Source organism: Schistocerca gregaria, chromosome 7, assembly GCF_023897955.1.
Source record: "Schistocerca gregaria isolate iqSchGreg1 chromosome 7, iqSchGreg1.2, whole genome shotgun sequence".
NCBI lineage: Eukaryota > Metazoa > Arthropoda > Insecta > Orthoptera > Acrididae > Schistocerca > Schistocerca gregaria.
The window spans coordinates 539632343-539646780 of record NC_064926.1 but is presented as its reverse complement, the minus strand read 5'-3'; the positions used below and the strand labels follow the sequence as shown (position 1 = coordinate 539646780).

Sequence of the window (14438 nt, the reverse complement as noted above, 5' to 3'; positions counted from 1 at the left end):
TCTAAAAGAAAATTCACCACTGAGTGCAATAACTACAGTAACAGTTTATCATTCAATTGTCCCCTCAACTTTACCAGAAAATTATTGTTTTTCACTCACCCGACGTAGAGTTCTAGCTGCGTTGGTGAGCGAATGTGTAATCAGCCCCAGTGGACAGCACTGGCGCCAGCGGTGTTGGATGTTGGTTTCAGCGTCATCGTTGGCGAGCGGACACGGAGTCAGCACCAGTGAGCAGCAGCTGGTGCAGTCGCGTCGGTGGCTGATTACTGCGTCGGTGTCGGTACGACGTACATGTATGAAGACTGCTCATTCTCCACACCCGATCTTAGTCGAAAAGTTGAGGTCTTCTCTCCAGTTTTCTCCGCTATTACTTTCCCACATCTTTTACAGTGTTGCACTCGCAACTTTCTTCCATTTGTTTATTGTACTCAATGTGATTTCTGGAAACACTTCTTGTATGTTGTTAGGCTTGGTTACTATGGCAATGCCTAATATCTTCTTTCCATTTCTGTCTTTGAATTCCTGTTTTATTCAGGTCCTGTCACTTAGGTCGCCACATTCTAACGTTTTTGGACAACATGAAAATAATATCTTCTTATTTCTGAAATCTATTGATCACATATATGAACTTTAGTGTCAACATACTCGTTCATTAACGATGTACTGGAACTGTTATGCAGAACGAAATTCTCTTCTTAGACATATAAATATCTTCGTCGTCTCACTGGTATCTCGAGCTTTGGAAGTAATTAAGTGCACCGAGACATAAGAGTGGGTTTAAAAACCATATGAAAATATAAACATGCATCTTGACTTCTCCAAGTCCAAGACATGAAGAAGTTTAAAAGTCTTTCGTCTCAAGTGAGCCCAATACATGAATGTGCATAGCATTCTATATTCAAATGTTCATTAGTCTTTTTTACAATCACTACAGACACTAACACATCAAAGAATACAACATAATTATTCCTTGAGTTCTCCTCCCATCTCCTGTGGTGCTGGTGGCAAACACTTGTCGTCGTCAGTGACTCGCCCCTCTTACAGTCTCCTAATAACAAACTTCCTACTTACACATAGAAACAGGTGGATCAGTAGACACATTCTCACTCTCTGGCACTCATACCTAAAATATCAGGTGTCGAGATGGTTGAAGGCCGAGCGTTTCTATAATTTACATCAAAATTCTTGAGGACTACAACATTTGCAGCACATGTAGGGAATACTTGTACCCAACATTCATGACTTCATTACATACTTCAGCCACCTGCTGCAGACACTGGGACAGTTTTCAGCTTTGCACTGTCTTCACGGGTTGCTGGCTTCAACTCCTCTGCATTTTTATCACTTCTGATTGAGCATGGCCTGTATGTGTGGGAGGAGTTTATGAAGGGTTTCACCTAAGAGACTACCCTGTGAGCTTTGTCTCATGGGCTGAGCTTGTAAGCTCTTTCTCAGGTGGTGAAGGCACAGCTGTTCTGACAGTACGAGGTTTTCAATGGCTCACTATCCACCATATGGCTTCTGCAGTGACCAAGTTCAAGCCAACTGCTCATCTGACTACAAATGTGACATGTTACAGAATGTTAAGTCCTGCAGTCTGCATCAGCTGGCAACAATGGGCTGTTGCAGTTGCTAGATAATGATTCTCTTTTGTTCAAGCTATCCAGTGCCACATGTACTAGAGATCAAACAATAAACTGCCTGCAGAGTAAATTCAAAAGTCCAAAACAGCCAAATATCTGGCAGAGGGTAACTGAAGAGGCAGGCATGGAAATGAGCTCAACAAAATGAGTGGTAATGAAAATCAGCAGGGAAAATAAAAAGACATTAAGGATGTAAGTTGTAATGGAAAAACTGTTGAAGAAGTAGATGCTTTCAAATATCTAGGAAGTAAGCTAATCACAGAATGAAACATCAAGGAAGAAATTTCGGAGGGGATAGAAAAATGCTCAAAATTTTATTATTGTACATTAGACGCAGTTCCCTAATTGGAAAATCCTGCCAAAGCAAAATATCATGATACACAAATCATATTATCTACCAATTTTGACCGACGGATCAGAATGGTGGACTTGGACAAAGAAAGGACTAAGTAGAATACAAGCAATAAAGATACCCTTTCTATGAGGGATCATGGGTAAGATGAGAAGAGGCAGGATAAAAAATGAAATAATACAAAATGCATTTCTGATCAATCCTCTAACAGAACTTATGGAGAAAAATAGGCTAAAATGGTTTGGACAAGTTAAAGGAATAGGAAAAGAAAGGCTACCAAAAAAAAGTTCTGGAATAGACAGAATCGGGAAAAAGATCAATCGGCAGACTGTAAACAAGTTGGAGATACCAGAATGAAATGGATCAGAGAGAACTACAATGGAGGAAATGCTTATCAGCAGAAAAGAGAAGACTGGAAAAGTCTTTGTGAACAACTTGCAAAAGTAGAAATGTTTCAGGAAGAAGAAGAAGAAAGAAGAAGAAGAAGAAGATGATGATGAAGGTAAATATATGGGAATAATAATGTGATGAGTTGAAGGGATATAGAGTGAAACAAGTACACAGGCTCAGTTATAAGTGAAGCGTATGGCATGAGTCAATTTACTTAGGCCTACAGGATACCACAAAACTAACCAAAATTCACCCACACATGAGAGTGCTTACAAAATACTTTAGAATCATACACTTGGATTACAGCTCAAGTGTGTGGCCCTCCCACAGCACACATTAAACAGTACAAAGACAGGCAGTGAAAATCACAATGTACTTTTTGGACTCAATAACAAGTGTGACAGAATGATAAAAAATCTCAACTGATAGCACTCAAGCCACTTTTCCCTCTCAAAACTCTACTTAGAAATACAGTAAATAAGTTTCAGTGGGTAAACTGTGAATACTTTTCAGCCATCTATGTACGACTCCCTGAGAGCAAATGAAGATGAAATCTTTACAGCTGCGCACATATAGATACACAAAAATTTGTTCTTTTCATGCTTCACTCCTGTATGGAATGAGAAGATACTGTAATATATTGTACAGAAAGTTCTTTTTATCATTCAATTTATAGTGAACTGCAGAAAACAGATGTAAATCTAAAGTCGGCGCTGATATCATGATCTTTCATGCACTTATGTGAAACTGGCATAGCTATTTTCAAGGACATCTACATACAGATTCTCTTACGACAGAGCAAAAGGTACAGCTTACTGACAAAATAAGACTAAAGAACATAGCAATTAAATTAATAAATAATGTTGTTCTAACATTCATATGCAGATTATTTCATTTAGATCTTGCTCAATTCTTAGATAAGTGTCACAAAAACATCACATTTGCTTCAAGTTACAACCTCAAAAAGGAATGAAATCTTTTCACAAAATCTACTTGAAAAGAACACAGTAAAGTATTCATAAATGAATATTATATGATTCATAATCTGCATCACAAATACATATGACACCCTGATAAGTAATAGCCTACATTTAGTTTTGTTTGTCTCTCTCATGTTAGTCACACATACTACTGCATTCAACTATCTCTTACAACAATCAAACTCACTACATGATTCTTGTTGCACAGAAATCTACATGGTAGCTTTCTACTTCAAATATCACATTGTTTTCTATTAGAATATTACACGTGGAACAACAGTATATTTGAGAACAAACCTGTTGAAGACATTTTTTAGTATCTCCTGCGACTGCCGAGGATCATCATTCAAGCTATTATCATCGAGGAGAAGCGGTGGATTGCTGCTACCATGGTCATGTAGTGATTCCAGACTCCGGTATCCTAGCACCACTGCTTCGTCATATACTCTCAGTGATGATGATCTAGGGGGAAACAAGAAATTAAAAGGTCTAGATCAAGTGCAAATTAAAGCTCATACAGTCAATGGAGAAATGGATTACAACAATAAAAATTATACAAAATTGTTAAGTGGCTAAGCATAACATTGTGTTCTATGTGTGCGACAGTTCTTGAATCCATTATGTCCTCACAAAGTTTCGGAACCAATTTAACCAGAGTGACCACTTGCAACTAGTGACACATGTGGTAGCATACATCTTTAAAAAAAATCATATTTTCATCTGTCTGGGAAATTACGCTAACTTATGGATACACTACACATATAACATACCACAGGTCCACTCAGACCCCAGCAAACAAGATCTCCACAATATTAGAATACTGGAGAGGAGAAAAAAAGGGAATGTCCTCTTGATCTTTTTATCTGTCATGAAATAATATCATGTTAAGGTAATCAATTCATGTGTACAATTGTATATTGCAAATTTCACCTGAAACTTGCAAAATTTGTGTGAATCAAGAAAACTGGGAGTATTTTTATTTTATATATATGAATATGATGTAAACTTTCAACCATTAAATGTTTTAGTCATATGTGATTTGCATAATCCTTTTGTTTATTGAAACACAAAATATTTTTTTGTAAATATTAAATGTGTATCTGATGCACACTACAAAAAGGATCAACTGCTGAAATATAAATAAATACTTTATTAGTGTGTTGTCGGAAACATTACTGACCCTTCAGTTTTCAGCTTTTGAGACATTTGATTTTCCTTATTATACTTTTGGATCACGGAAAGATAATTTCAACACATTTTTCACACATTGCTTCTTCAGTGTACTGTTCTCCTTTTTTTGTGAATAATTTGAAAAAATGTTATTGGCCACATTTAAAAATAAACTAGCAAAAATATCTGCTGGACATCTATTTTTTATTAATAATGTCTCATTCACTTTAACAGGGAAAATGTCATCTCCTGGGGCTGTTAACTTTATTTACTAATTTTATTTTGTTAACTTAGCTGAAAATTTCAGATCTGTTGAGGCATGAATCAGCGATCTTGCCACAGTGGTAAGTTTTGCAGGTAGCTGTACTAAAGAGCCACCTCATCAGTGTGATATCTGCAGAGGGGCCAGACTAACATACAATTCCTGAAGAGGAACAGCAGTCATATCTACAGTTACAGCAGCAGAAGTATAGGAGACTGACTGATCTGGCCTTGTTAACATTAGTACTCTGTGTGGCTGAAATCAAGGGAAACGACAGCTGTCATACTTCTCAAGAACATACATAAACACTCTGTGTTTTAATGGTGGTGGCATCCTATTGGCTAAAATACTTCAGAGGTAAAATGGTTCTCAATTTTGGTCTCCAAGTATGGACTGCTTAGTACATAGTTCTCATCAGAAAAATCAGATCTTGTGTTCTACAGAATAGTGCATAGAATATTAGTTCCTTTATCAGAAAGGTACTTTGGAGAAACTAGCATGTGGATTAGATAGTTTGAAGATAGATGCAGTGGGAATTAACAACATGGGTCAATGGGAAGAATATGATTTCAGGTCAGGTGAGTACAAGGTTATCAACAAAATCAAATAGGGGTAATGCAGAAGTAAGTCTAACGATGAATAAGAAAATACTGATATGGATGAGCTACTGTAAACAGCATAATGAATGCATTATCCTATGGAAGGAGTTCCTTGTGGGGTGGGGGAGGGGCTCTGTACGTAAAAAACACTATTTCATTTGTGTACATAGACATATCACGACACTGCACTGAACAGATATTTGAAAGTTGTGCAGCATTAGTTGAATTTATTGAAACTAAACTTCTAATTGCTGTTGTTTATAGGTCCCCTAACTCCGACTTCAGAGCGTTTTTGCTTAAGCTAGAGAGGGCTCTTGATTCACTTTGTAGGAAGTACCAGAAAGGAGTTATATGTGGTGACTTCAATATTAATTTTGTACATGATTGTGTAAGAAAAAGGATGTTGGTAGATCTCCTGAATTCATATGATCTGATGCTAACTGTGTTGTTTCCAACTAGGGTGCAGGGGACCAGTAGCACAGTCATAGACTATATTTTTATTCATTCTTCATTACTAGATGGGCATTCTGTTAGTAAAAGGGTCAATGGCCTTTCAGATCATGATGCACAAATTTTAACATTAAAAGGTTTTTGTACTCAAACCAATGTCGTATTTAATTACAAACTACGTAGGAAAGTTAATCCAACAACAATAGAGAGTTTTTCAAAACTTGTCAAGGAACAAGAGTGGCAAGATGTTTATAGTACTGATAATACAGATGATAAATACAATGCTTTCCATAACAAATTTCTCATGCTCTTTGAGAGTTGCTTTCCAGTAGAACATTCTAAACAGGGTAGTAGCCGTAATGGACAGCCCGGTTGGCTGACTAGTGGGATAAGGATATCATGAAGAACAAAGCGGAAATTATATCAAAAAGTTAGAAGTAGTCACAATCAAGCTACAGTAGCCCATTACGAACAGTATTGTAATGTGCTTAAAAATGTTATTAGCAAGGCAAAAAGTATGTGGTATGCAAATAGAATAGCTAATGCACAGGTCATATGGTCAGTTGTGAAGGAAGTGTCTGGTCAGCAGCACAAGGTTGATGATAGAAAGCCAGTTCGCAGTAATAATATTTCTGTTACTGATAAATCAGATACATGTACATTATTTAACAACCATTTTCTGAGCATTGCTGGTGAATTAAATAAAAATTTAGTTTCTACAGGAAATCATATAAATTTCTTAGCAAATGCCATTCCGAGATTGACGTCTGAAATACTCCTCTGTGATACAGACAAGAGGGAGATTGAGTCAATAACTAAATCACTGAAGACTAAGGACTCTCATGGTTATGATGGAGTGTCTAGTAGAATATTAAAGTACTGTGCTGCACATGTTAGCCCTGTATTTAGCCATATTTGTGATTTTTCCTTTAGAAATGGTCAGTTTCCTGAGCGATTAAAGTACTCAGTAGTAAAGCCGCTTTATAAAAAGGGAGAAAGGGATAATGTAGATAATTTTACACCTATTTCTATGCCATCAGTGTTTGCAAAAGTTATTGAAAAGGTCGCGTATGTAAGGTTAATTGATCATTTTATATCACACGAATTGCTAACAAATGTACAGTTCGGCTTTAGAAGTCGTTTGACAACTGAAAATGCATTATTCTCTTTTCTCTGTGAGGTACTGGATGGGCTAAACAAAACGCTTGGCGTAGTTTTTGATTTAACAAAGGCATTTGACTGTGTTGATCTCACAATATTGCTCCAGAAGTTGGATCATTCCGGAATAAGGGGAGTAGCTCACAATTGGTTCACCTCTTACTTTAGCAACAAGCAGCAAAAGGTCATTATTCACAATGTTGATAACCGCTGTGATGTGGGATCCGAGTGGGGTACTGTCAAGTGTGGGGTGCCCCAGGGATTAGTGTTGGGGCCTCTCCTGTTCCTTATTTATATAAATGATATGCCCTCTAGTATTATGGGTAACTCCAAAATATTTCTGTTTGCTGATGACACTAGCTTGGTAGTAAAGGATGTTGTGTGCAACATAGTCTCGGTTTCAAGTAGTGCAGTAAATGAACTCAGTTCATGGCTTGTAGAAAATAAACTAACGTTAAATCACAGTAAGACTCAGTTTTTACAGTTTCTAACACACAATTCAACAAAACCTGACGTCTTAATCTCACAGAACGGGCATATGATTAGTGAAACTGAACAGTTCAAATTCCTACGTGTTCAGATAGATAGTAAGCTGTCGTGTAAAGCCCACATTCAGGATCTTGTTCAAAGACTTAATACTGCCACTTTCACTATTCGAACGGTATCGAAACTGAGTGATACTTCGACACATAAATTAGTCTACTTTGCTAATTATCATTCACTTATGTCATATGGTATTATGTTTTGGGGTAACTCTTCCCATTCTAGAAGGATATTTTTGGCTCACAAACGGGCGGTTCGGGCAATAAGTGGTGTGAGTTCACGGACCTCTTGTCGACCTCTGTTCACGCGTCTTAGTATTTTGACATTGGCCTCTCAATATGTATACTCCTTATTGTCGTTTCTTGTTACCAATATTAGTTTATTTCCAACAATAAGCAGCTTTCACTCGGTTAATACTCGGCAGAAATCAAACCTCCATTTGGATCGGACTTTCTTAACTCTTGTGCAAAAAGGTGTGCAGTATACTGCTCCATCCATTTTCAATAAGCTGCCACTCGAATTCAAAAATCTTAGCAGTAATCCATGCACTTCCAAATCAAAACTGAAGAGTTTCCTCATGGGTCACTCCTTCTATTCTGTCGAGGAGTTCCTTGAAAAATTAAGCTGATTCTCACTGTATTGCTGATAGTGTTTGCTTAAACTTATGGACTGATTTTCTTTCAGGTTCATGAACGTTTATTTTTATCTGTTATTACTTTTATGTTGTAAGTTCATGTACTGACACGTTCCATGATCTTGGAGATTTGCTCCTCAATTTGGTCCTACGGAACTTCACATGTAAATAAAATAAAAATAAAATAAACAGACAGGAAGTCAACACCCACCACAGGTATATATGCCAACTACCTCACCAGATGATAAACTCATTGAAAACAGTGTACAATGAGAGAAACTAAATTATTCAACATGTTAAGGGAAAAAATTTAATTGTGATGGAAATTGGAATTTGATGGTATGAAAAGAAATAGAAGGAAAATAGTAAGAGAACATGAACTGGGAAAAAAGAAAGGGAAGACACCTGGTAAAATTTTGTACAGAGAACAACTTTATCATTGTTTGATTAACCTTTAGTTTGAGAATCATGAAATATGGTTGTATATGAAGATCTCAGAAGATTTTACATATCAAGACAAAAATTTTGCAATCAGATTTTAAACAACAAAACATTTCTGGGAGCAAATGTGGGCTTGGACTATGATTTATTAGTTTTGAAATGCAAATTAAAACTGAAGAAATTGTAGAAATGTAGGAAATTAAGGACATAAAACCTGGACAGGTTGATAAACCAGAGGTTGTTGAGAGCATCAAAGGGCGTATTAGGCAATGATGATTACAAAAGGCAAAATAAATACAATGCTAGATGAAAGGGGAGCTTTGAGAAATGAAACAGTGAAAGTATCAGAGGAAAAAAATGACGATGTGGATAGTGCTACACTGCAGTGGTTTAATGAGATGCGTGCACAGTATGTACCAATTAATGGTGCGTTGATATGGCAAAAAGCCTTAGATTTCGCTAAGTTGCTTGATGATTCTAATTTTAAGGCAAGTAACAGATGGTTGCAAAGATTTACGGGCAGGAGAAGAAAAATCAGCACCTACAGGTGATGCAGAATTTTGGAGGAAAAACACCATGTGTAAACTGTTAGAAAAATAGTCCTGAAAACTTGTACAACACAGATGAGATGGCATTGTTTTATCAGTATAAAGTACGCCTAACTGTTCTTCTCTGCAGCAACGCATCAGGGACACTTAAATTAACTAGTGATCAGACAATCAGCAAACCCACGGTGCTTCAAAAATGTAAGAAGCTTACCAGGTAAGAGGATGCATACATTTTACTTTAACTTCCTTTAATTTATATGTTAATTCAGTACAGTATAGCTACAGCTGTAATGTTTTGCTATAGTCATATTGTAAATGTGAGTTCTTTTACTGCAGTCAATTACAAGGCAAATCGGAAAGCATGGATTAAGTCTATTTTTGCTTGATAAAGAGATGTCAATGAAGAATAAGAAAATTGCATTGTCAGTGGATAATTGTAATGCGCATAACAACATGCTAGCATTGAAGAACATTGAACCATGCAACTTCTCCCCTAACTGTACTTCGATTTTTCAGCCACCAGACATGGGGATAACTTAAAACTTTAAGACAAAATACCGTTCACGATTACTTCAACATGTGATCACAAACATTGAAAGAAAGGTGAGCAATCAATTCAGTTTCAATGTGAGGCAGGCTTGTGACATGATGGCTAGTTCCTGGAATAGTGTACAGCCAAACATGATTGTAAAATGCCGGAAAAATACAAGAATTTCCGAAAGTGAAGATGTTAGTGAGAATGTTGTGGTGGGTGAAATAATGCAGGATAATATTAAAAATGATTTGGAGATTTATTCAGTAGTTACTGGTGAAACCATAGATGCTTCAGTAGTTGAATACTCATCAGCGGACAATGTGGCATTGGTGTTTGAAGCATACACCGATGGATCTGTCATTGAGGAGTTAAAGGGCAATTCACCTATTGAAGATTCTGACGATGACAGTGATGTGATAAGTGTGAATCCCCCACCTCTGATGGAGCTAATAGGTCAGTTGGAAACCATTTAGCAAGTAACATCTTCAATCCCCAGTGTTTCAGTGCAGCAATTGATTGTGTTTGAGAAGATAAAGACAATGTTCACAAGAGAATCTTTAAGAAAAAAGAAACAAAGGAAAATAAGTGATTTTTTCTGTACACATAAGTAAGATATTCTACAGGTACATTATTAATAAATGAAGTGAACAAAATGTGTTTCACTATTTGTCTTTTAATGTTATTTTTCATCAGAAAATTGCTACAATAATGTACTTCTCAGCTCCAGCTCCTTGCTCTGAGTCATGATAACAAAACCTCATAATAACAATAACCCTGGTACAAAAATTTAATTTTCACTGTCCCATGAAATTCGTTATATTGAGATTTGACTGTACTACCAAAACATTAGTTTAATGAGTGTTGATGACAAAATACTAACACAGATTATTACAGAATAATGGAGCAACTGGTAGAAGCACAGCTGGGAAATGATCAGTTTAGTTTCCAAAACTGTGTAGGAAGATGCAAAGTAATAGGAGATAAGCTGAAAAAAGACAAACCCACATTTACAGCATATGCTGCCTAGAAAAGTTTTGGACAATGCTGACTGGAATACACACTCTCAAATTTTGAAATAAATAATGATAAAATACAGGGAGTGACAGGTTAATTACAATCTGTGCAGAAACCAGATTACAGATAGATGAGTCACGACATGTACGGGAAGCCATAGTTGAGAAGGGAGTGAGCAGGGCTGTAACTTATCTTCCATGTTATTCAGTCTGTACACACAGAAAGCAATAAAGGAAATCAAGGTGAAATTTGGAAAAGGAAAGTTAACAGAGAAGAAATAAAAACTTTTACAGTTTGTTGACAGCAAAGACAACAAAGGGCTTTGTTGATTATTTTAACTGAATGCACAGTGTCTTGAAAAGAGGTTAAAAATGAACATCAACAAAAGAAAAGAAAGTTAGTAAAGTGTAGTTGAACTAAATCTTGCAATACTGAAGGATTTATATTTGGAAATGAGACACTAAAAGTAGCCCATGAGTTCTGATATTTGGGCAACAAAATAACCAATAACGAGCACCGTAAAGGAGATATAAAATGCAAACTGACAATTGCTAAATGCGTTTCTGAAAAATGGAAATTTGTTAACATAAGATATCAATTTACGTGTTAGAAAATCTATCACTGAATCTATGACATCAGTCCACCTCATATCCACACAAGCTGTTACACTCAGGCATTTTTATGAGTTGGATAACACATGATATAATAAACTTTTTGCATATCTAAAATGTTTAAAAAGAGCTGCTTCTAAGTGGCACTGAAGGAGTTTCTTAACTAACAAGTGTATTTATAATTTCAAATGATGCCTGGGGCCTATCAGGGGAATCACTTATTTGTACTGGCAGTAATGAATTATATTGTTATCATATGTTTGCAGTCCAAAACAAATCCTGCACTTGTCTATGGAGAATTAATATACGGAGTAAGCAGTGTGCCAAATAATTAATTTGTTACTAAGCTAAGCAAAAATATTATTGTTAATTCTTTACCAATCGAAGGGCAGGGCTAAATGTATCCAATACCCAGCTCATTGCTGACTTTCTCATTTTTCTAATTGGTGAATACAACTTCTGTTATGATGTAACTTCTTCTTATTGATTGCCAATTCCTCCTACACCACTGAATTTATTAGCTGTACCAACTGACTTACTCTGTCGCATTACATTAATGATAAGTAATATCTACCTTCAGCACAATTTCCATGCAGTGATGTGATTTGTGTAAGCACAGTCTCTCCCCCCCCCCCCCCTTCCCCCAGACAGACTTGTCCTGGAATAGCATTATACGTTTCAGAGTACATACATATACATGTTCGTGGTAAGGTTCATTTCAACTGTTTCACAGAATATCTGTGATACGAAGATAAGTTTATCAGCTAATTTGTAAAAATGTATTATAAATTATTGCTTTCCTGACATGCACCATGTCATCAGCAATTTCCTCGCTATAGCACCATAGAATGAACAGTATTTCTAACCTAATTAGGCATTCTATTTAATTCTTCAGTGGATAAATGTTAACAGTCACATCAACTGCCACCCATTACTGTTCTCACGGCAGAGATTTTCTTGGCAGTCTACCATGGAGTTGTCATACAATTATCATCCAATATTTAACTCAGAAATGGGCTATATTTAATTCCTTGTAAGGGAAAGATCAGGATGCTTCAATTATATGCATGAGTAACAAGCTACATATGTTTTGATGGATGAGTGTGTATTTACCTCATTACTGATGTGCATATAATGGATCTTAAGGATAACATTAAATAGTAAACTCAAAACTAAAGCAACATTAGAAAAGCACACTAAAATTACCGTTGGTTTTCCACTGTTATAACGCCTGTAATGCTCTACCAGTTACTAACCTCAAAGAAATTGGAGCAGCGAAAGCTAAGACTACCAGACCTGTATATAAAATACATGGAACAAGAACTGCAAATCTTTTACACTGGCAACAACTGCATTTAAGTTGGTGACTTTCTCTGTTCATGCTGATCAAGGCAAGGGGTGCCTGTAACGCAAACGTCTCTCGATAAATTGACTTTGTCCTGCAGTTCTAACCTCTTCTTCAAAAGTGTTTTTCTAATAGTATGATGTGACCGATAATGATTTTCAAATGTCCCCGCCTTTATTTTTGTAATCACTTGTGATGAAACGAAAAGCATTAGGTCGCTGGGCTCTTTACCCTTTCCTGCATTTTTTCACTTTACGAAACTGACATTTTCACAATTTACGCACTGCACGTTAACTAACACGGTAGGCATTGTGTCTTGCTTTAGTACTAAGCATCTCCGAAGCGTCATTGTTCTCGTATTGTGTCGAGGCGAAAATCAAAAGCATACGAATGTTACCAAAGCGCACGTTATCACGAATTCTGCAGCCTTACGCTGCTGTTTTACGCTCCGAAAGTGCTGAAATGCCACAGAGGATACGCATAATTCTGACAGAACAACGATAATTGTTGACAGCTGATTTTACGTAGTAACCATGTATCTTCCATCCTTCAATGTTGGAGCTGCAGGTGTTGCGTTATTGTCAATAGAATTCAACACAGCGCCACACAGTTCTCGCTGCAAGAGCCAATCATAATGTCAACGCGAGAGCGGGAAATACAAACTGTATGCGCAGTATTCGCGCATGGACTAAGTATTTGCGCATAAGGTTACAGTTACGTTTGTAAAGGTAATAATAAATAAATGTGTAGCTATTGCCAACGGATCGGAGACTCGAAAAGCCGATCGCATTTGAATTTCATTATGCAATTCCGAATACATCTCTGGATGAATATACTACACACAACATTCAATGACAGAGACGCAAACAATTTATAAATTGTGCTTGTGAATTCTGGTTTATCCAGTGCCATTACAAGCAGTGATCAAGGGTTCAGTCAGTAAACGCATTAAATGACACAAAAATTTGAAACTTTCAAACGAAATATTTTTAAAGTGTTAGCACAGCATTACATTGTAGAAGCATAAAACATTCAGATAGAAAAAAAAACGGACCTTGACGCAAATCAAGTATATACAAAATAATATTTTACGAAAAACATAAATTGCTAAAAAATAATATTGATTGAATTCCTCAATATTTATAGTACAGAAACAAATAAGCGATGATTTGATCGAGAAAAACTGTACCCAAGCTGAAGAAAACTAATTTGTGCAATCACTGACCATAATTAAATAGTTTCGATACTTAACTATAAAAAAATATTAACTGCGATAAATTAAAATCTGAAATTCAATGTGGCACAATGTATTATATTTCTAAATGGGACTAAAGGTTAGCTTCTAAAACAACACATGTCTCTATAACAGTACCTTAGGTGAATTCCTTCTTATAACATAATGGACATTCATATCAAAGATTCCTCTTGACCCAACATAATTATAGCATAAATTAAGTAGGGAGCCATGGAAGTGTACTGTAATGCTGTAATTATAGATATCTATAATATTTTTATTACAACAGCAATTCCATGTGGGCATGAGGTTCAGTACATACTGCGACACTACTAGTTTTAGTCTAGATGTCTCCAAGGATTTCCCTTTTGTGGAGACTAGGGACAGAAGTGTGAAGACAACACAAGGATTCCACAAATATCCTGACAAGACAGAGAAAAAAAGGTATAAGTTAAGGCTGGTTGTAACCAGAGGGTTAAAATGATGAAAAAATTTCTTCCTGTTAGACAATAGTTGTGGGATGGGGGCA

At 36.3% G+C, this 14438-nt stretch overlaps 1 protein-coding gene across 3 annotated transcripts in view; it reads right to left on the bottom strand.

Moving 5' to 3' along the window:
* Nucleotides 1-13265, bottom strand: part of LOC126281505 (45 kDa calcium-binding protein) — a 134127-nt gene extending 120862 nt beyond the window's left edge. Inside the window, exons 1-2 of one of the 3 annotated variants that reach the window (XM_049980520.1) lie at nt 12587-13265; nt 3663-3827 (exon numbers count right to left, since the gene is read on the bottom strand). In XM_049980520.1, coding sequence (XP_049836477.1) covers nt 3663-3827; nt 12587-12711 — 290 coding nt within the window. In that variant the 5' untranslated portion in view covers nt 12712-13265. Of the gene's footprint in view, nt 1-3662; nt 3828-12586 lie in introns of those variants that run through there. The other 2 variants (XM_049980522.1, XM_049980521.1) reach the window with 2 other exon arrangements.
* Nucleotides 13266-14438: the final 1173 nt, after the last annotated feature.